We start from the raw sequence: 13,966 nt of genomic DNA, 5'->3' as shown, positions 1-13,966 counted from the left end.
TGTTGTTTTGTCTTGTAAAATGTTCAGTTTGTGTTACCCAGTCAAGTATTGTTAAAGTCTTTTATTTTGCTTTGTCCTTGCCAAACTAGTTAAATTAAGTTGAATTAACTGCTCTTAAAGCTCCCCTGAAAGTTTGAGTCATTTTACTCAAGTTTTAAGAAAGTTACAGTAATTTTTAGTTTGGCAATTCTCCATTCAGGTTTGAACTGGGTAACCAATAGGCCAACTGGTTTCAGCCTTTGAGTTAAGGTTTGGGATGGTCTGGAGAAGCTGCTGGAACATTCCCCCCAGCTTTTAAGACCTTTCCGAACAAATTCGGATCACAACTTTTGGAGAAATTAGCAAAAATACATGAGTCGTTGCGTTAGGCCTAAATTTTTGTTTGGAACGTTTTTTGTCAATTTTAAAGTATTTTTCTGTGTTTAAATGTCAATTGTTTTTTGTTAACTTGTTCTTCTGGCCACTTTGGACCAGACAATTAAAATATTTTCTCTCTATTGGTGAAATATACCACTGTCACATACCTGTCTGGCCTGCTGACGGCTTTACCGCAAATATTAATGTTACCATTCTTGTACTGTTTAACCTGTTAATTGTTATGTTTAGAATATTGTTATTGTTTGAAATGTTTTACATTGATAAAGAGCTGTTAAAGAGAGATAAACCTTTTAAAAATTTATTATTTTTTTGAAAATATTATGTTAGGCCTAATCTGTGGATTTTGGGAAGTCAGTGAAAATAGTGAAATGTGTGACAGTGAATTTTGCGGATATGGACTTGAACTCTTTCTGGTACTACTGTGTTTCTGGGTTTGTTACTCAGGGCCCGTGAGGAGGAACATGTAGCAGCCGCATCAGCATTGACGGAGTGGATTCTACTACTCTTGGCCACCCCTGGATCATGGCCCCCCTCTTCCGTCATGCTCGTTTCCCCCTCCGGTGCTGCTTGCCCAGAACCATTGAACTGAATACGCCCTACCGCAAGTTACCCCCACTGTTGTTATGTTTTGATTTTATTTATAAAAAAGGCAACCCAAGAGACTATTTAAAAATTATTATTTGTTATAGGCCTATACATAGTTTATTAATTGTTATTCTTTTTAAATTTTAAATTCTTTAGCCTAGGCTACTTGTTGATTTTTAGATTTTATAATTTTTTTACATATCCAATTAAATTTCTTTTTGGGGCCCCTAAATGTTAAATTGTTACCAGTTATTTAAAGGAAGAGATTTTTATATATTCATTGTTGCTATTTTACAAATTTTATTTTACTAAGGTTAAAACTGATTAAATTTTACTTTGACTGAATTTAGCCTATTTTGAATTTTTTTTAAATTAATGTTCCTTTGTAAGTCAGTAGGCCAAATTGGTAACAAAAATTTATTTAAACTTTAATTGAGAGTATTTAGGCTAATTCATGTATTATTGTTAATTATTGTTGTGTTATTCTTTTAATGGTTAATTACAGCTCGTTTCTCTCAAATGGCGTGTTGTTCTTGAACCTCCATCCATGGTTCTCATTTTGTTAAGTAATGTTTTGTGAGCCGCTTCTCGGGCCTGCGCATGGATCACGCTTCCATTTCGTTAGTCTGGGGGCAGGCTCGAGGGCATGGTTCAGTTATTAGAGAGATTTTCAATCATCAGAGCAGTAATCAAACAGTAATAACTTAGTAATCAGAATGTCCCCGGATCGCAGTAAAGTAAGTTACTGTAAAGTAAGTTTGGTGGTTCAAAATCATACCAAGTTTTAATTAATTGCTGTATCAATGATTCATTTTTTTTCTAACTAAGCATCTGACCTCAGCCAGAAACATATTTTACTCTTATTTGTTCGACCCTTATCCTTGGCTCATCTTCCCTTTACAATTTCACTCGGAAATGGCAACATTTCAATTCAGTACAGTTCAATACAGTATATTTAAATAGTTTTCCGGTGTGATCATGTGTTATAATTAGTAGGAAACAATAGTAAATATGATATGCGATTCAAAACTTAGACATTTCTCAAAAGAAATGTTGACAACCAATAGTTAAAAAACATCTGCACCAGACACCAGCTATGTGATTTACTCGAACAGTTTCCAACGCCACAGTTGCATACTCCTCATGGTCCCTGGGTGGTGGTTGAGCCCCCCGTCAGCTCAGACCTAGCCGTGGCGACCACCTTGGCCAGTTGTTGCTCCATGTTGTTGATCAGTCGCTTGACTGTCTCCTCTATGTTGTTGTTGGATTTTCTCAACGAAGACTCGACGCGGGTGTAGATCACACCAGCCTGTCTCATGGCCTCCTCTACTTGCTTGCTCAGGTTGGTTTGGAAAGTCGTTCCGATCTAGAATCGTAGTGTAGAATTAGGAGTGTAATAGATGACCAGGAGAAGACTTTACAGCTAATTTTACTCATTTGTAAGTAGTATGAAAGTATTGATAAACATGTCATTGGTTTATGGTAAATCATCAAACACTTTTAGAATCGACAAAAGAGTGTTAACCAATTATAGAACTATTTCTTAATAGTTTTTTTTTTTTTTTTTTTTTTTTTTTTTTTTGATACAGATAACATGTCCGGTTGTTGGTAGTTTAATTTACTTTTATTAGTATTGGTGCAGATATTTGGCAAAATCTGTCGGAGGCTTAGTTAAACTACGATGATTTCTATTTTGAACTTTAGCTATACCTTTTTCATGAGAATGTAAATTCATGGTTCTATCCTAAATCCAAGCTATAGGCATTCAATTACAAATCAGCATACCTGACTAGCTTTGACCTGAGCGTCAGCAATTCCTTTGTTGATGTCGTTGTACAGGTTCGCCAACAACAGACTCGCATTTCCCTCAGCAATCTGTGTCAAGATGGTAGCATTGGTCAACAGCTGATTGGTCAGTATCACCAGCTGAACCCGCGCCTCTTGCACAACTCCGCTCGCCTTCCAGTCAAACTCTTGCAGACTGGCGTTGTGTTGACCTGCGGCCATGCTGACAGCCTGTCAGTTATGTCATGGATATAATAATAAACTGTTATATAATGATTTATCCAATATTTTCTGACTTACAACTAGCTACAATGTATGTGATAACAGTGGATTTAACCAAAGCAAAAAATAATTTAAAAAATAATCAAATGAGATACAGGCCCCTAAATGATTGGCGGTTGTATGAATTTGGTAATTCTAGTTTGATGAACAAAAACTAAAATTTAATGTTTTTACCAAGGTGGTCTATAATACTCTATTTAGAAAATAGTATTTGTTTGGTTTCTGCTTGTTATAAGGGTCGTTCTTCAAAACAAAATTAATATCCAATAAAAATAAGCAGCATCAAAAATTTAAGAAAATATTACTTATTAAATTTCAAAAATTGATGAATAGAATACACCTCGGAATTTTTTGTTATTCGATATAGTCTCTAGTGTAGAATCTAGTTGACAATACAAAGGCATATTTTTTATCAAGAATTGATGAAAAGAAAACAGCTGTGATTAAAGACTGACTGGAAAAAGGAAACGCATGTTTTCTCAATCTGCAGTTTACAGTAAAATTTTATGATATGAATTTTATGATTTTATGAATTGTCTGAGTATAGAATTTTTCAGTTACTGTTGTCAACGTGTTTCACTAGGTAAAAAGATAGTTTAACTATCTGAAATAAAAATCAACGTTTTCAATGTTAATAACCCTCCAAAATGCAGCAACGTTAAAATGAAAAAATAAAATCTAGCGTAAGACAACACATGTAATTTATAGTAATACATTTGATTTTCTTGCTCTAGCCTCTTAATTTCGTTAAATTTCCAATCATTTTGTATTAAGCATTAGTGTATGCACCTAGGCAATCTGCAGTGTTGCTACAATATAGGATTGAAACGTTTGACTGCTGAAATAAACTAAAATACAAAAAAAAACCACATATATCGGATAAGCTTGGTTCTCAGCATTATTTTATAGATTTTATAGATGTGGTTACAAACACAAATGTTTTAGCAGTTAAATACACCTGCTAATGGTTGCACGTTATATACAGAGAATAAATTATCGAAACCCAGGATTTAACCAAATTGTGAAGAATTTAGAAAAAGTTGAACAAAATTAATTTACAAAATCAAAAGTAGTACCTGGAATGTAAAAGCGATATACAACACTGATGTTAGCGCCATCACAGCTGGCGAGTGACTACGTTAACACCTTTGACCTCAACATGTAATGACCCAAATTGATTTCTGCCTGTCATTCGTGTTTACATTGATTATCTGTACACTCGTCTCGATACTTATTAGTGCAATCTGATTTAGTTATAAATACATCTATTAATTACAAGCCTGTTTGATGTAAATTGAATTAGCTTTACTATCCTTTGATAATACAACACACTTGGATACATGTTTGGATATATTGTTATAAATCCAGATGTAATATCTCAAGTTTACGATTTATTTACTAAAATGGTGATCGCTGAAATGGTTTTATAGTTCTCGAACCCTGCTTACAATCCTCAAACACATGTTATCAACATCCTGAATCATTGGTCTGAGTATAGTTAAACGCTGATATTGTCATTGGCAGATCAATATAACTGGCCGACTGCAGTGGTAAGTCGCAAATTTACTAGCCGGATATTTAGGCCTACTTACTGATTTCAAGAATTAAGATGAATAATTTCAACATTATTTTTCATGTTCAATCATTATGAACTTGTTGAAAGGTAAATGGAGCAGTTTGACATATCGCTTAACCTCATTTTATAACAAATATAATATGTTCGTTAGGGATAGAAAATTATTATACTTTAATAATATTATAGAACTTTTCTTCCGTCAATTTAAATAAAATGACACAGGTATTATAAAAACATTAGATGTATATAAACTTAAGTAATAATAGGAAGGGTGTCTTCAAATAGAGCAACAATGTTTGATACTGTCTTACGTTCATAGGTAAAATATAGCTTTTACTTAACTAAAATGCTATTTCACCTGCGAATCTTTTCCAGAAACCATAGATGGCGTGCCATTGATGATTTGTTAGTAATATAAAAATATAATCAGTTGTTTTAAAGTTTCTTCTGGAACTCGTCATATTTGCGTCAAGTATGCGGTCCAGACGAAGTCATACCCATGATAAAGTCTTAATTCCTAGATAATTATTTACAGTTACACTATTTGAAGTTAAACACCAATAATAAGTTATAATTGTTTGATCTTGTATAGGAACAGACAGCGTTGTTATTCATACTTAACCTTAACTAGTTCTCTTTGTAGGCTAATATATGCTAGTGAACAAGATATATTAAACAAATAGAGTGAAACAATTAGTAAGCTAATCCAAGCGGTGTTGATCTCAAAAAGCGTAAAACGCTTTCTGACGGCGAAAGTGTAATTTAATTAAAATGCCTTTTGATATAAGACTTACGATTGAAGTCAGGTAGCAAATTATACATTGGGATCTTGATTAGATTTTTCTGTTTCTCTGTGAAACTCTTTTAAACAATATTTTAGAGATAAAAAAGTCCGTTAATAATCCATCATACTACTTTGGCTTTGATTTTCCGACATAAAGTGTTATTGAAAATGTCAAATAATAAGGTAAAATTAGGTCAACAATAATATAATGTTGAAAAGGAAAAGACAAAACATTCCAACAGACTCACATATGCCTGCAGCGCCTTGGGCATTTTTGGGATGGTCAGTTCAAGTAAGGGTTTGTATTAGTTCTATTGATAATAGAGGAGAGAGCTGGTTTAGAGCGCGGGACTCCGGTTCCTGGGGTCCCGGGTTCAAATCCCGCCAAATCACTAATGGATTCTATATAAGTGATAATGCCGTAACCCCTAGGTCTAGCCTGAAGTAATGTGAAAAAAACAATTCTGGGCTCGTGCCTAACGTTCTAGGAAAAAAATTGATAATGTCAGATAATTAAATAATAGATTAACATACATCATAAAAGACATAATATACATAATTATTTATACAAAATATTTGTTTATGATCATTTAAATTTTGAAAAACGACACCTTTACATTTTTTACTGTTTTTAATAATTGAGTTTTGCACTTTATTTCGCACTGAACATTGAACATGTTCGTAAAAATTTACGAATTGGTTCTAAAATGTTACACTGTTTAACATAGCATTATCAAGTGTTATTTTAACTTCCAAAAAATGTGAAAATAAAATGGATTCTTGGTACAAAAAGGTTTAATCGTATTTAACAACTAAAGTTTACAGTTTTCTTTCGTCAACTATTTAATTTAGCTGTTTCAGTTCATTATACGTGATATATCTTGCTTAAATGGTGGATTTTGTGTTAAAAACAAAACCATGTTATTCAGCTCCATAGCCTCATCTAGGGGATATATTAATGAATTAACTAGAACTCAGTCAATTTTATCTTATTGGAATTCTAGTGTTACTTTCTATTTTGAAATTATAAAAACAAAAGTACTTGGAGCGAAATACAATTTGTATGGATGCAAATTCACTGCATTTATTATTTCGAAACCATTTTATAAAAAATTATTTTACAGTTTAAAGATGATTTATAATTTGCCTTCTGTCTGTCAGGTGGATTACAATCAAATCAACAACTTATAAAATTTAAAAATTCACCCTAGCTAAATCACATTTGATTTAGTCTTTGCATGAAATATTTGTAACACGTCAGAGAAACATGATTTAAGATATAAAGAAGGAAATCTATCATTCAACATGAGAACCACTGGTTGTGCGAAAATGAATTTCCGCCACGATACAGAAGAAATATGACCATCATGCGTCAAACGTATAACACATGTGACCACGTGTTGAGAAATGGTTCCTTTGGTGCAAATACTGAATATACTGGACAAGAGGAAATTCACTCAATTGTTTGAAAAATATGTTTAAAATTTAGCTGTAAAATTTTATAGACTGTCATTCGTTTTCTTGAATAAATGAATCAACACTCAAAAACTGTTATGAGTTTCTATGCAAGAGGGATGGGTTCGATCCTCGATATATTCAAACAATACAATATGAGTTATTATTGTTTTATTTATTATTCAAGTAGCTACTAGTGTAGAAACACGATTTTTGCCATTGTTTCAAATAAACCGTTACACTCCTAATATAAAAACCCTAAAGCTGGGTTTTCCTAGGCGCGGAGTCGGCCAGCGGAGTGAGGAACGCGGAGAGCGGAATTGAAATTAACATGGCATTCCGCTCCGCTTCTAGGAAAACAGTAACATTAAATTGCCTAAGACAAGTGGAGTCCGCTCTCCGCGTTCCTCACTCCGCTGGCGGACTACGCGCCTAGGAAAACCCGGCTTAAGGAAGAATCGTTAATTACAGGAAAATAACAAATAGATTTATAAATAGGTAAAATATTATCAGTGTTTATTATTAAGTGTTGTTCTAGTATTACAAAGTTGGATTTTATCGGTTATCTTACTGCTCACTTTATTTCTTGAAATCCACAGATTGTTCTTTGTGACTGGTGCAGAAAGAGGCATTTCGCTGTATTTAAGATATTCTTTAATAGAGGTAGATATAGTTGTTTTATGAGTGTCGCAAAGATAATTTGTACTTTAAAAATCGTTTATTGTACAGAAGTACATTTTTGAATAGTCTTCTTTCTCTTTTAATACATATGAAGAAGGAAAAGTAATTGATATTCATCATACCTTTTTAAACTTACTTAACCGTAGAATTTTATTTGTTTGTTTAAATATCTGGTAGTTTATTAACAAAACATTCCTGACTTTTTCTTACTACTCCTGATTAATATAAAATCACTTTCAATTTTTTCAACAATATCTCTTAATATTGTAACCACTTTTACAATTTTTAGTTTCAATACATCCGATTATAACGTACACTATTATTTTCTAAATCACCCTTCAGGCAAAACTTAGTACGTCGTCTATATATTGAAAACAGACAGACTAATGGACGGTGCAAAGCACAATGTATTAGTCTTGTTAATCAGTTATTTTATTCGAAGAGTTGATGTAAGTGAGGTTAGTATGAGACAGAATGTTATATTGGATGACTAATTAATGAACCCCCGTAGGGTGTGTTATGCTTTAGACAGCACAAACTGTATTAACAACTTACTCACGTGTAGTGTGTCTCTAGGTGGATTTAGATATTTAGGAACAAGAAAATAATTTCCGTTTCACAATTTTGTTTCGACTATTAAAATTTCAAATAAAGTTCTTGCGATTAGGTTTTACAAATAAATGAAATGAAAATTAATAATTCATGAGTCAAAGTAAGAAGCATTTAATCTTCAACTGTATTTACACGAGTATTTACAAATATTTTATTTACAAAAAACCCTATTTTAATCAATAAATTGCGTACGAAATGACTCACACACTCAATCACTTTGTTAGCAATTACAAAAGCACTAAAACTTTTCTAGGATAACTAGGCGTTCTTCAGAACTATTTTGTAGCTTAACTTTGAAGATAATGGATGTCACTGTACTGTAAGCGTGGCAAACCTTTCGTTCTGTTATTTCAAAATCTCTATCAGAAATTAATTTAATGTCTTCACAGCTCTCATGAAGTCATTCAGTTCTTGCCCGGAAGATATCAACTGGTGCTATGTCCGATAATGTTGTGTTTCACTAAGTGTTTATATAAACTGAGAATTGCATTCGATTTTGATTTTAAAATGTGAAGATTGATGAAAAATCATCATACTTTTGATTGGATTTTATTTAATCAAAATGTTGGCTGAAGAGGTAAGGATCTCCTGGTTGACGTTCAATAATATTGTAGTCGCTATTTGTGGATTGTGAAAACTACTTTGGAAAGATGTTGGCATATTTAGCCTGGATACCAATACATTTACCTTCGATTCTTCGCAAACTCGTATTTCATCATGGACTCTCATGTAAGGATCCAAACTGAGTTTTGATTTTTTTTTTTTTATGCAGGCTTCGGCTCAGTCTCAACATCTGCCAGAACTTTTGACAGTTCATTAACGCTGTCGTCTTCTGGGTACCGAATAAGATTCGAATGCATCATACTACTGTATCTATGTAGATTAAAAGTGTTCGTGATTCATAATAGCTTGAATTCTACTAACTCACTTTCTAGTATAAACTATTGCCATATATTTAGTGATAATTAAGGTTACTGAAGTGTTCATTTAAACTAACACTACAGTAAAATTGAAATGAAATATGTTCTTACATTATAATTCGAACAATTACTTGTCTGGCTGTTGTATATATATATATATATATATATATATATATATATATATATATATATATATATATATATAGTATAAATACCGTAAGCTGAATAGTTTCAGTTGAAAGGAAGTAAACATATTAATTAACCCTGATGATTATTTATATGTTTTTTAAAGAGGTGTTAATGGAGGCATTGTTTACGAATCGATAAGGGGATCAAATACGATTTTATCGTTATTGAGTCTAGATCTCTCACATTCACTCAAGTACGTTATGATCCTCTATCCCATTTACGGCCTCTTTTATTTGATAGGATACTTCCACAGCTCACAGCTCGTTTATTCGATTTCTTTTCAATTGTGCGTTTAGATCTTGTAAGACCCATCATCCCGTTATGTATTATGTTTAACAAATGAAATCACAGTTGGTAAAGGCACCTGTAAGGTTTAAAACAACCGATCTTTGACTTTCAACTAATTTTGTTTTCGGAAATAATTTGCATATCATAGTTAGAAATCAAAAGCACTTTTTTCCCAAATTGTACTTTGGGAAAAAAAATTAGATATGCTTATTGTTTGCAATTTTTCTTTGCATAATTTGGATAATTTAATAAATTGAACGTTAAATTGATTGAGTCATAAAAAATCTGAAACAGTTGAAGTTTATAGCTTAGTTCGATGATAAGCCAGACAATTTCGGATGGAAATTGGTTGAGAATCTCTTCAAAACAGATCAATATGTTTTGCCAAATATGGCTTATACTCAAATGATTACTCCATAACCAACCATAGTAGAAATTGATCTTTGTCATTGGTAAGTTATGTTGGTAAAATGTTATTCAATGATCAAATAGTGTATTTAGGGCAATCTTTCTTTCAAATTCAAAACTCACCCCATACAATGTATTTATTTATTTATTTGCCAACGGATTTACACCAATTTTACAGTTTGATTGAGTTGTAAATTGCTCATTATGACTAGATAATCCATAATAATAACAATTAAAGGAATGTCAAATGTAACAATAATAAGAGTTGCGTTTGAATCCTCTAAAGTAATAACATTAGTTTCCCTGGCTTTTCGCTACCTCAATAGTGGAACACAACCATCCGCAGAAAAATACACTTTTTTATTTAATGTACCTTCACATCCTAGGACGCTAGTTCCAGACCAGATATGTTTTACACATTACTTTAAGCTAGTCCTAGAGGGTTGCGGCATTATCACATGGATAAAATCCATCGGTGATTAACAGGATTTGAAGCCAGGACGCCAGTTCGCTCCCACCAGTGAAGCACACTCAGGATGTGACAGCTATCACTATATCTGTTGGAAAGACCACACAACCATCGTGGGACTATTTTCTGCTGCACTCGAACAGCCGACATTTGTGGTCTCGGCTTAGCTAGGGAAAAATCCAAATGTTAAAATCACAGATCCTTTTATGATGCACAAATAACCTGGCAATATAGTTAAAGCAAATTCGATTTCCTTTAGAGACCAAAGGAAGACCTAACGGACTGGGTCAGGGAAATGGTAGAACTCACAATCACCATATCTTGTTTCTTTTTTCTTTAAAATGCCTTAGTATAAAGAATTAATGACACCATCCCCTTTGAATATTCTGCATGTTATTGGTACAGTTTTTGGGGAGCAAGCTGGCGTAGGGGTTAGAGTGTGGGACTTCAATCCCTGAGGTCCCGGGTTCGATCCCCGCCAAGTCACCAATGGATTTTATCTAAGTGATAATGCCGCAACCCCTAGGTCTAGCCTGAAGTAATGTGAAAAACAATCCCAGGTTCGTGCCTAGATAAAAAAAAATTCGTGCAGTTTTGACAATTATACGCAAAAATTACAATTATAACGATTGTATTCTGCCCGTTGGTATATAAACTCTAATGACTACCAAATAACTAGAAGGAAATTTTAAATAAAGTTAATTATAAGTCAACAACTACTTATAATAATTCAGTTGAAAACTACGTTAATTGTTGGAACTATAACTCTGTATTAATTTAAAAAGTACTTCACTTTGAAATCTAAGATAGTAATTATTTACTCTGAGGAATATTATAGCATAAACTAACCAACAAAAGTAGACTGCTCAGTCCATGGCAAATCTTGCAGCTCTTTTTTCGTCTAGTTCATGTCTGGTGACACTGATCGCTAGTGGCGTCGAAACTTTGTTTCTAATATTTTACGGTTATTTCCATGATTGGTGCTGTACTGTTAAGCTATACAACTGGGGGGTGAGTGTTACAGCTTATATTACATCGTTTTATTTGGTTCCACGAGGATTTAAATGACTGAAATAACAAGAAACAAATTTTAAACAAGACACGCCTTCTACAGTGCACTGGACGGAACTAACAATAAAATTGGCTTCAGCTGTTCCATAACGATGAGAAATCTACTAAGGGAGTATGTTTTATCTTTGATTACAGTATGACCAGCAACACTTACGATAATCAATTCTATTATTTCTGACTGGTTAATCAGAATTAAATTACTTTAGGGCCGATACTGTTTGAATAGCGTTTATTCTCGTACATGTATTAGAAATCCCTTAGTATGAGCTAACTTATTATTCAATGTATACTTTACCTATCAATAGGCTCGCCTAATTTCACTGATACCTCAGATGATAACACAAGAGAATACATATGTGTGGACTGTTGAAATCAGAACACCTACTATTGTCAATTTGTTTTAACTGTTTTAAGTTAAATAAATCATACTGTCTAATAACAAAGTTACTGCAGAGCGCTTAACTATTTTAACATAAAAACTGCATTATGACGTAATTATCGCTTTAAAGCGAAGACTTATTGTCAATTAAGAAAGTGTTTACTTTATTACGCTTAATAAAGAAAACAGTTAAGTGAAACGAGATTCATATACTCCTTGAAAATTATAAAAGGACACAACTCTCTATTATTTCACTGGTTTTTCAAGATAGAGTTTGTTTGCAATGAAAATATTTCCCAGAAGTATTTAAGACTGTTTTTAAGGTATTTACTAGTATCATACACTGTTCTTTGTTCTTATTGCAATATTTACTGCATTCTTCAACCCGTCCGTTCATTCACACACGTGACTTGGGAGCGTATAAACTCTTAGTTTATATGTTCTTATGATCACCTTAGGCTAGTTGGTGTTGTTTGTGTACAATTGTAACACATTAATTAATTACTGTCAGTTCGAAGTATATAAAGAAGTTAGAGAACTTTTCAAAATGAACTAGTTTGTATAAACATTTTATGTCTGTAAATTATATATCTTTTAAAGGATACCTTAGATAAAGGAGGTTTTAAGCCATAGAACGTGTGGTGTAATTAATTACTAAGACAAGTATCGCTCTAGAGACTATATAATAAACTGAACATTTGTGATAGAATAATTCATGTCTTATGTTCTTGTATTATTTTTGTTAAATTGTATTATTTATTTACTTAAAAGTGACGTCAACTTATTATTGGTGTCGGACATAAATAATTTCAATCCATTGTATATATATTTTTTTTATAAAAGTTTGTTGTTAATTTAATTTAATTTAAAAATTTTATTTCATTTGTGTTCTTCACGTTATTGGTGCATATAAAAAAACTTAGCGTAATATTTGAAGATGACAAAAAATAAGAATAACTGTTACTGTAACAGCAAAACAATCTGACGGATTTTTTTCAAAACTATGCAATGGATTAAGTTTGTCTGATTCGAAATACGAATTTTTAATATGTAAATTACTCTGTATAGTATTAAATGTGGCGTTGTTTTTTTTTTTTTTTTTTACTTAAATCAACTTAAATTTATCTCATGCTTTCTGGCAAAATTATGAAACTTTATCATATCTAAAATAGGTTATATGGATTTGGGATGTTCGCCACACACAAAGTACTAACTATATGTGTAAAGTGTTAACTATATGTTTAACAAACTACTCGATCAGCCACCAGAGCTAGCAAAAAAATTTGTTCTTAAGGATTTGTTGTTGTTAAGGATGTGTTTATTGTAGAGTTAATAAGTTTATCAAGGGCGTGTGTTGAAGCTGAGCACTTTGAAATTAACTTCAGCATTTATTTTGCATTTTTTTAGGTTGGTGGCCTTTTTAAAACTTGCATTGCCCGTCCACATAGACTAGCTGCCCCGTGTGTGGATCGTATACAGCAAAGCAAGGAGTGAGCCGGTACAGTACAAAGGTGATCTGTACTGATAAAATGTTTTCGGCAGTGACCAGGATCCGTACCCACGACATCACTGTCTTGTGCCCGAAGTCCGTGACGCTACCGACTGAGCCACCGACTCACTATTTTATTTTTATTTTTACTATTTAAATCTACACAATGAATGTGTTTGGCATATACATATGCAAGTCATTTGCGGGACAAATGTTTCTAATCCGTCAATTGGGATCAAATTGGGATCCCGCTTTGGGATCAAAAAATATGAACGATTTGTCCCTTCCTTGATATTTCAAAACCATAAAGCTTGATAATAGCTTCTGTAAGAGAAATATTATGACCATTAGACTATTTATAATTTATAATTATTATAATTACCATTTAACTAGAATATAACTATTTAGAACTATTTATTGAGTTTTTTTATATATTTAGAAATTTCACTGATGCTACCCCATTGTATTTCTTCTAGAAATAGTTGTAGTGTAATATGAAAATGAAAACACTTATGGAATAGTAGACTAGGGGGTTTCCTTTATTTAATTACTTAAAAATTCTTTTCGATTTATTAAAGTTGGGTGTCTATAAATTTTAATGAGTTAATAGAATAT

The 13,966-nt window shown here is 32.5% G+C and overlaps 1 protein-coding gene across 1 annotated transcript; it reads right to left on the bottom strand.

Moving 5' to 3' along the window:
- Positions 1 to 2,104: 2,104 nt before the first annotated feature.
- LOC128995614 (uncharacterized) lies at positions 2,105 to 4,168 on the bottom strand. Its single transcript, XM_054420631.1, has 3 exons — positions 4,107 to 4,168; positions 2,749 to 2,979; positions 2,105 to 2,329 (listed from the first exon to the last, which is right to left on the bottom strand). Exons 1-3 carry the CDS (start codon positions 4,146 to 4,148, stop codon positions 2,105 to 2,107), a joined length of 498 nt encoding a protein of 165 aa, XP_054276606.1. The 5' UTR covers positions 4,149 to 4,168.
- Positions 4,169 to 13,966: the final 9,798 nt, after the last annotated feature.

The sequence above is a fragment of the Macrosteles quadrilineatus genome, unplaced genomic scaffold, assembly GCF_028750875.1.
Source record: "Macrosteles quadrilineatus isolate MER2022 unplaced genomic scaffold, UCM_ALF_1.0 Scaffold_5__1_contigs__length_97177068, whole genome shotgun sequence".
Classification (NCBI taxonomy): domain Eukaryota; kingdom Metazoa; phylum Arthropoda; class Insecta; order Hemiptera; family Cicadellidae; genus Macrosteles; species Macrosteles quadrilineatus.
This window is presented reverse-complemented; position numbering and strand designations above follow the sequence as displayed.

Coding starts and splice junctions, on each gene's coding strand:
- LOC128995614 (XM_054420631.1), bottom strand. CDS start 4,148: ATGGCGCTAACATCAGTGTTGTATATCGCTTTTACATTCCAG. Junction 2,980..4,106: donor ATATCGCTTTTACATTCCAG/GTACTACTTTTG, acceptor CATAACTGACAG/GCTGTCAGCATGGCCGCAGG. Junction 2,330..2,748: donor CTCAGGTCAAAGCTAGTCAG/GTATGCTGATTT, acceptor CTACGATTCTAG/ATCGGAACGACTTTCCAAAC.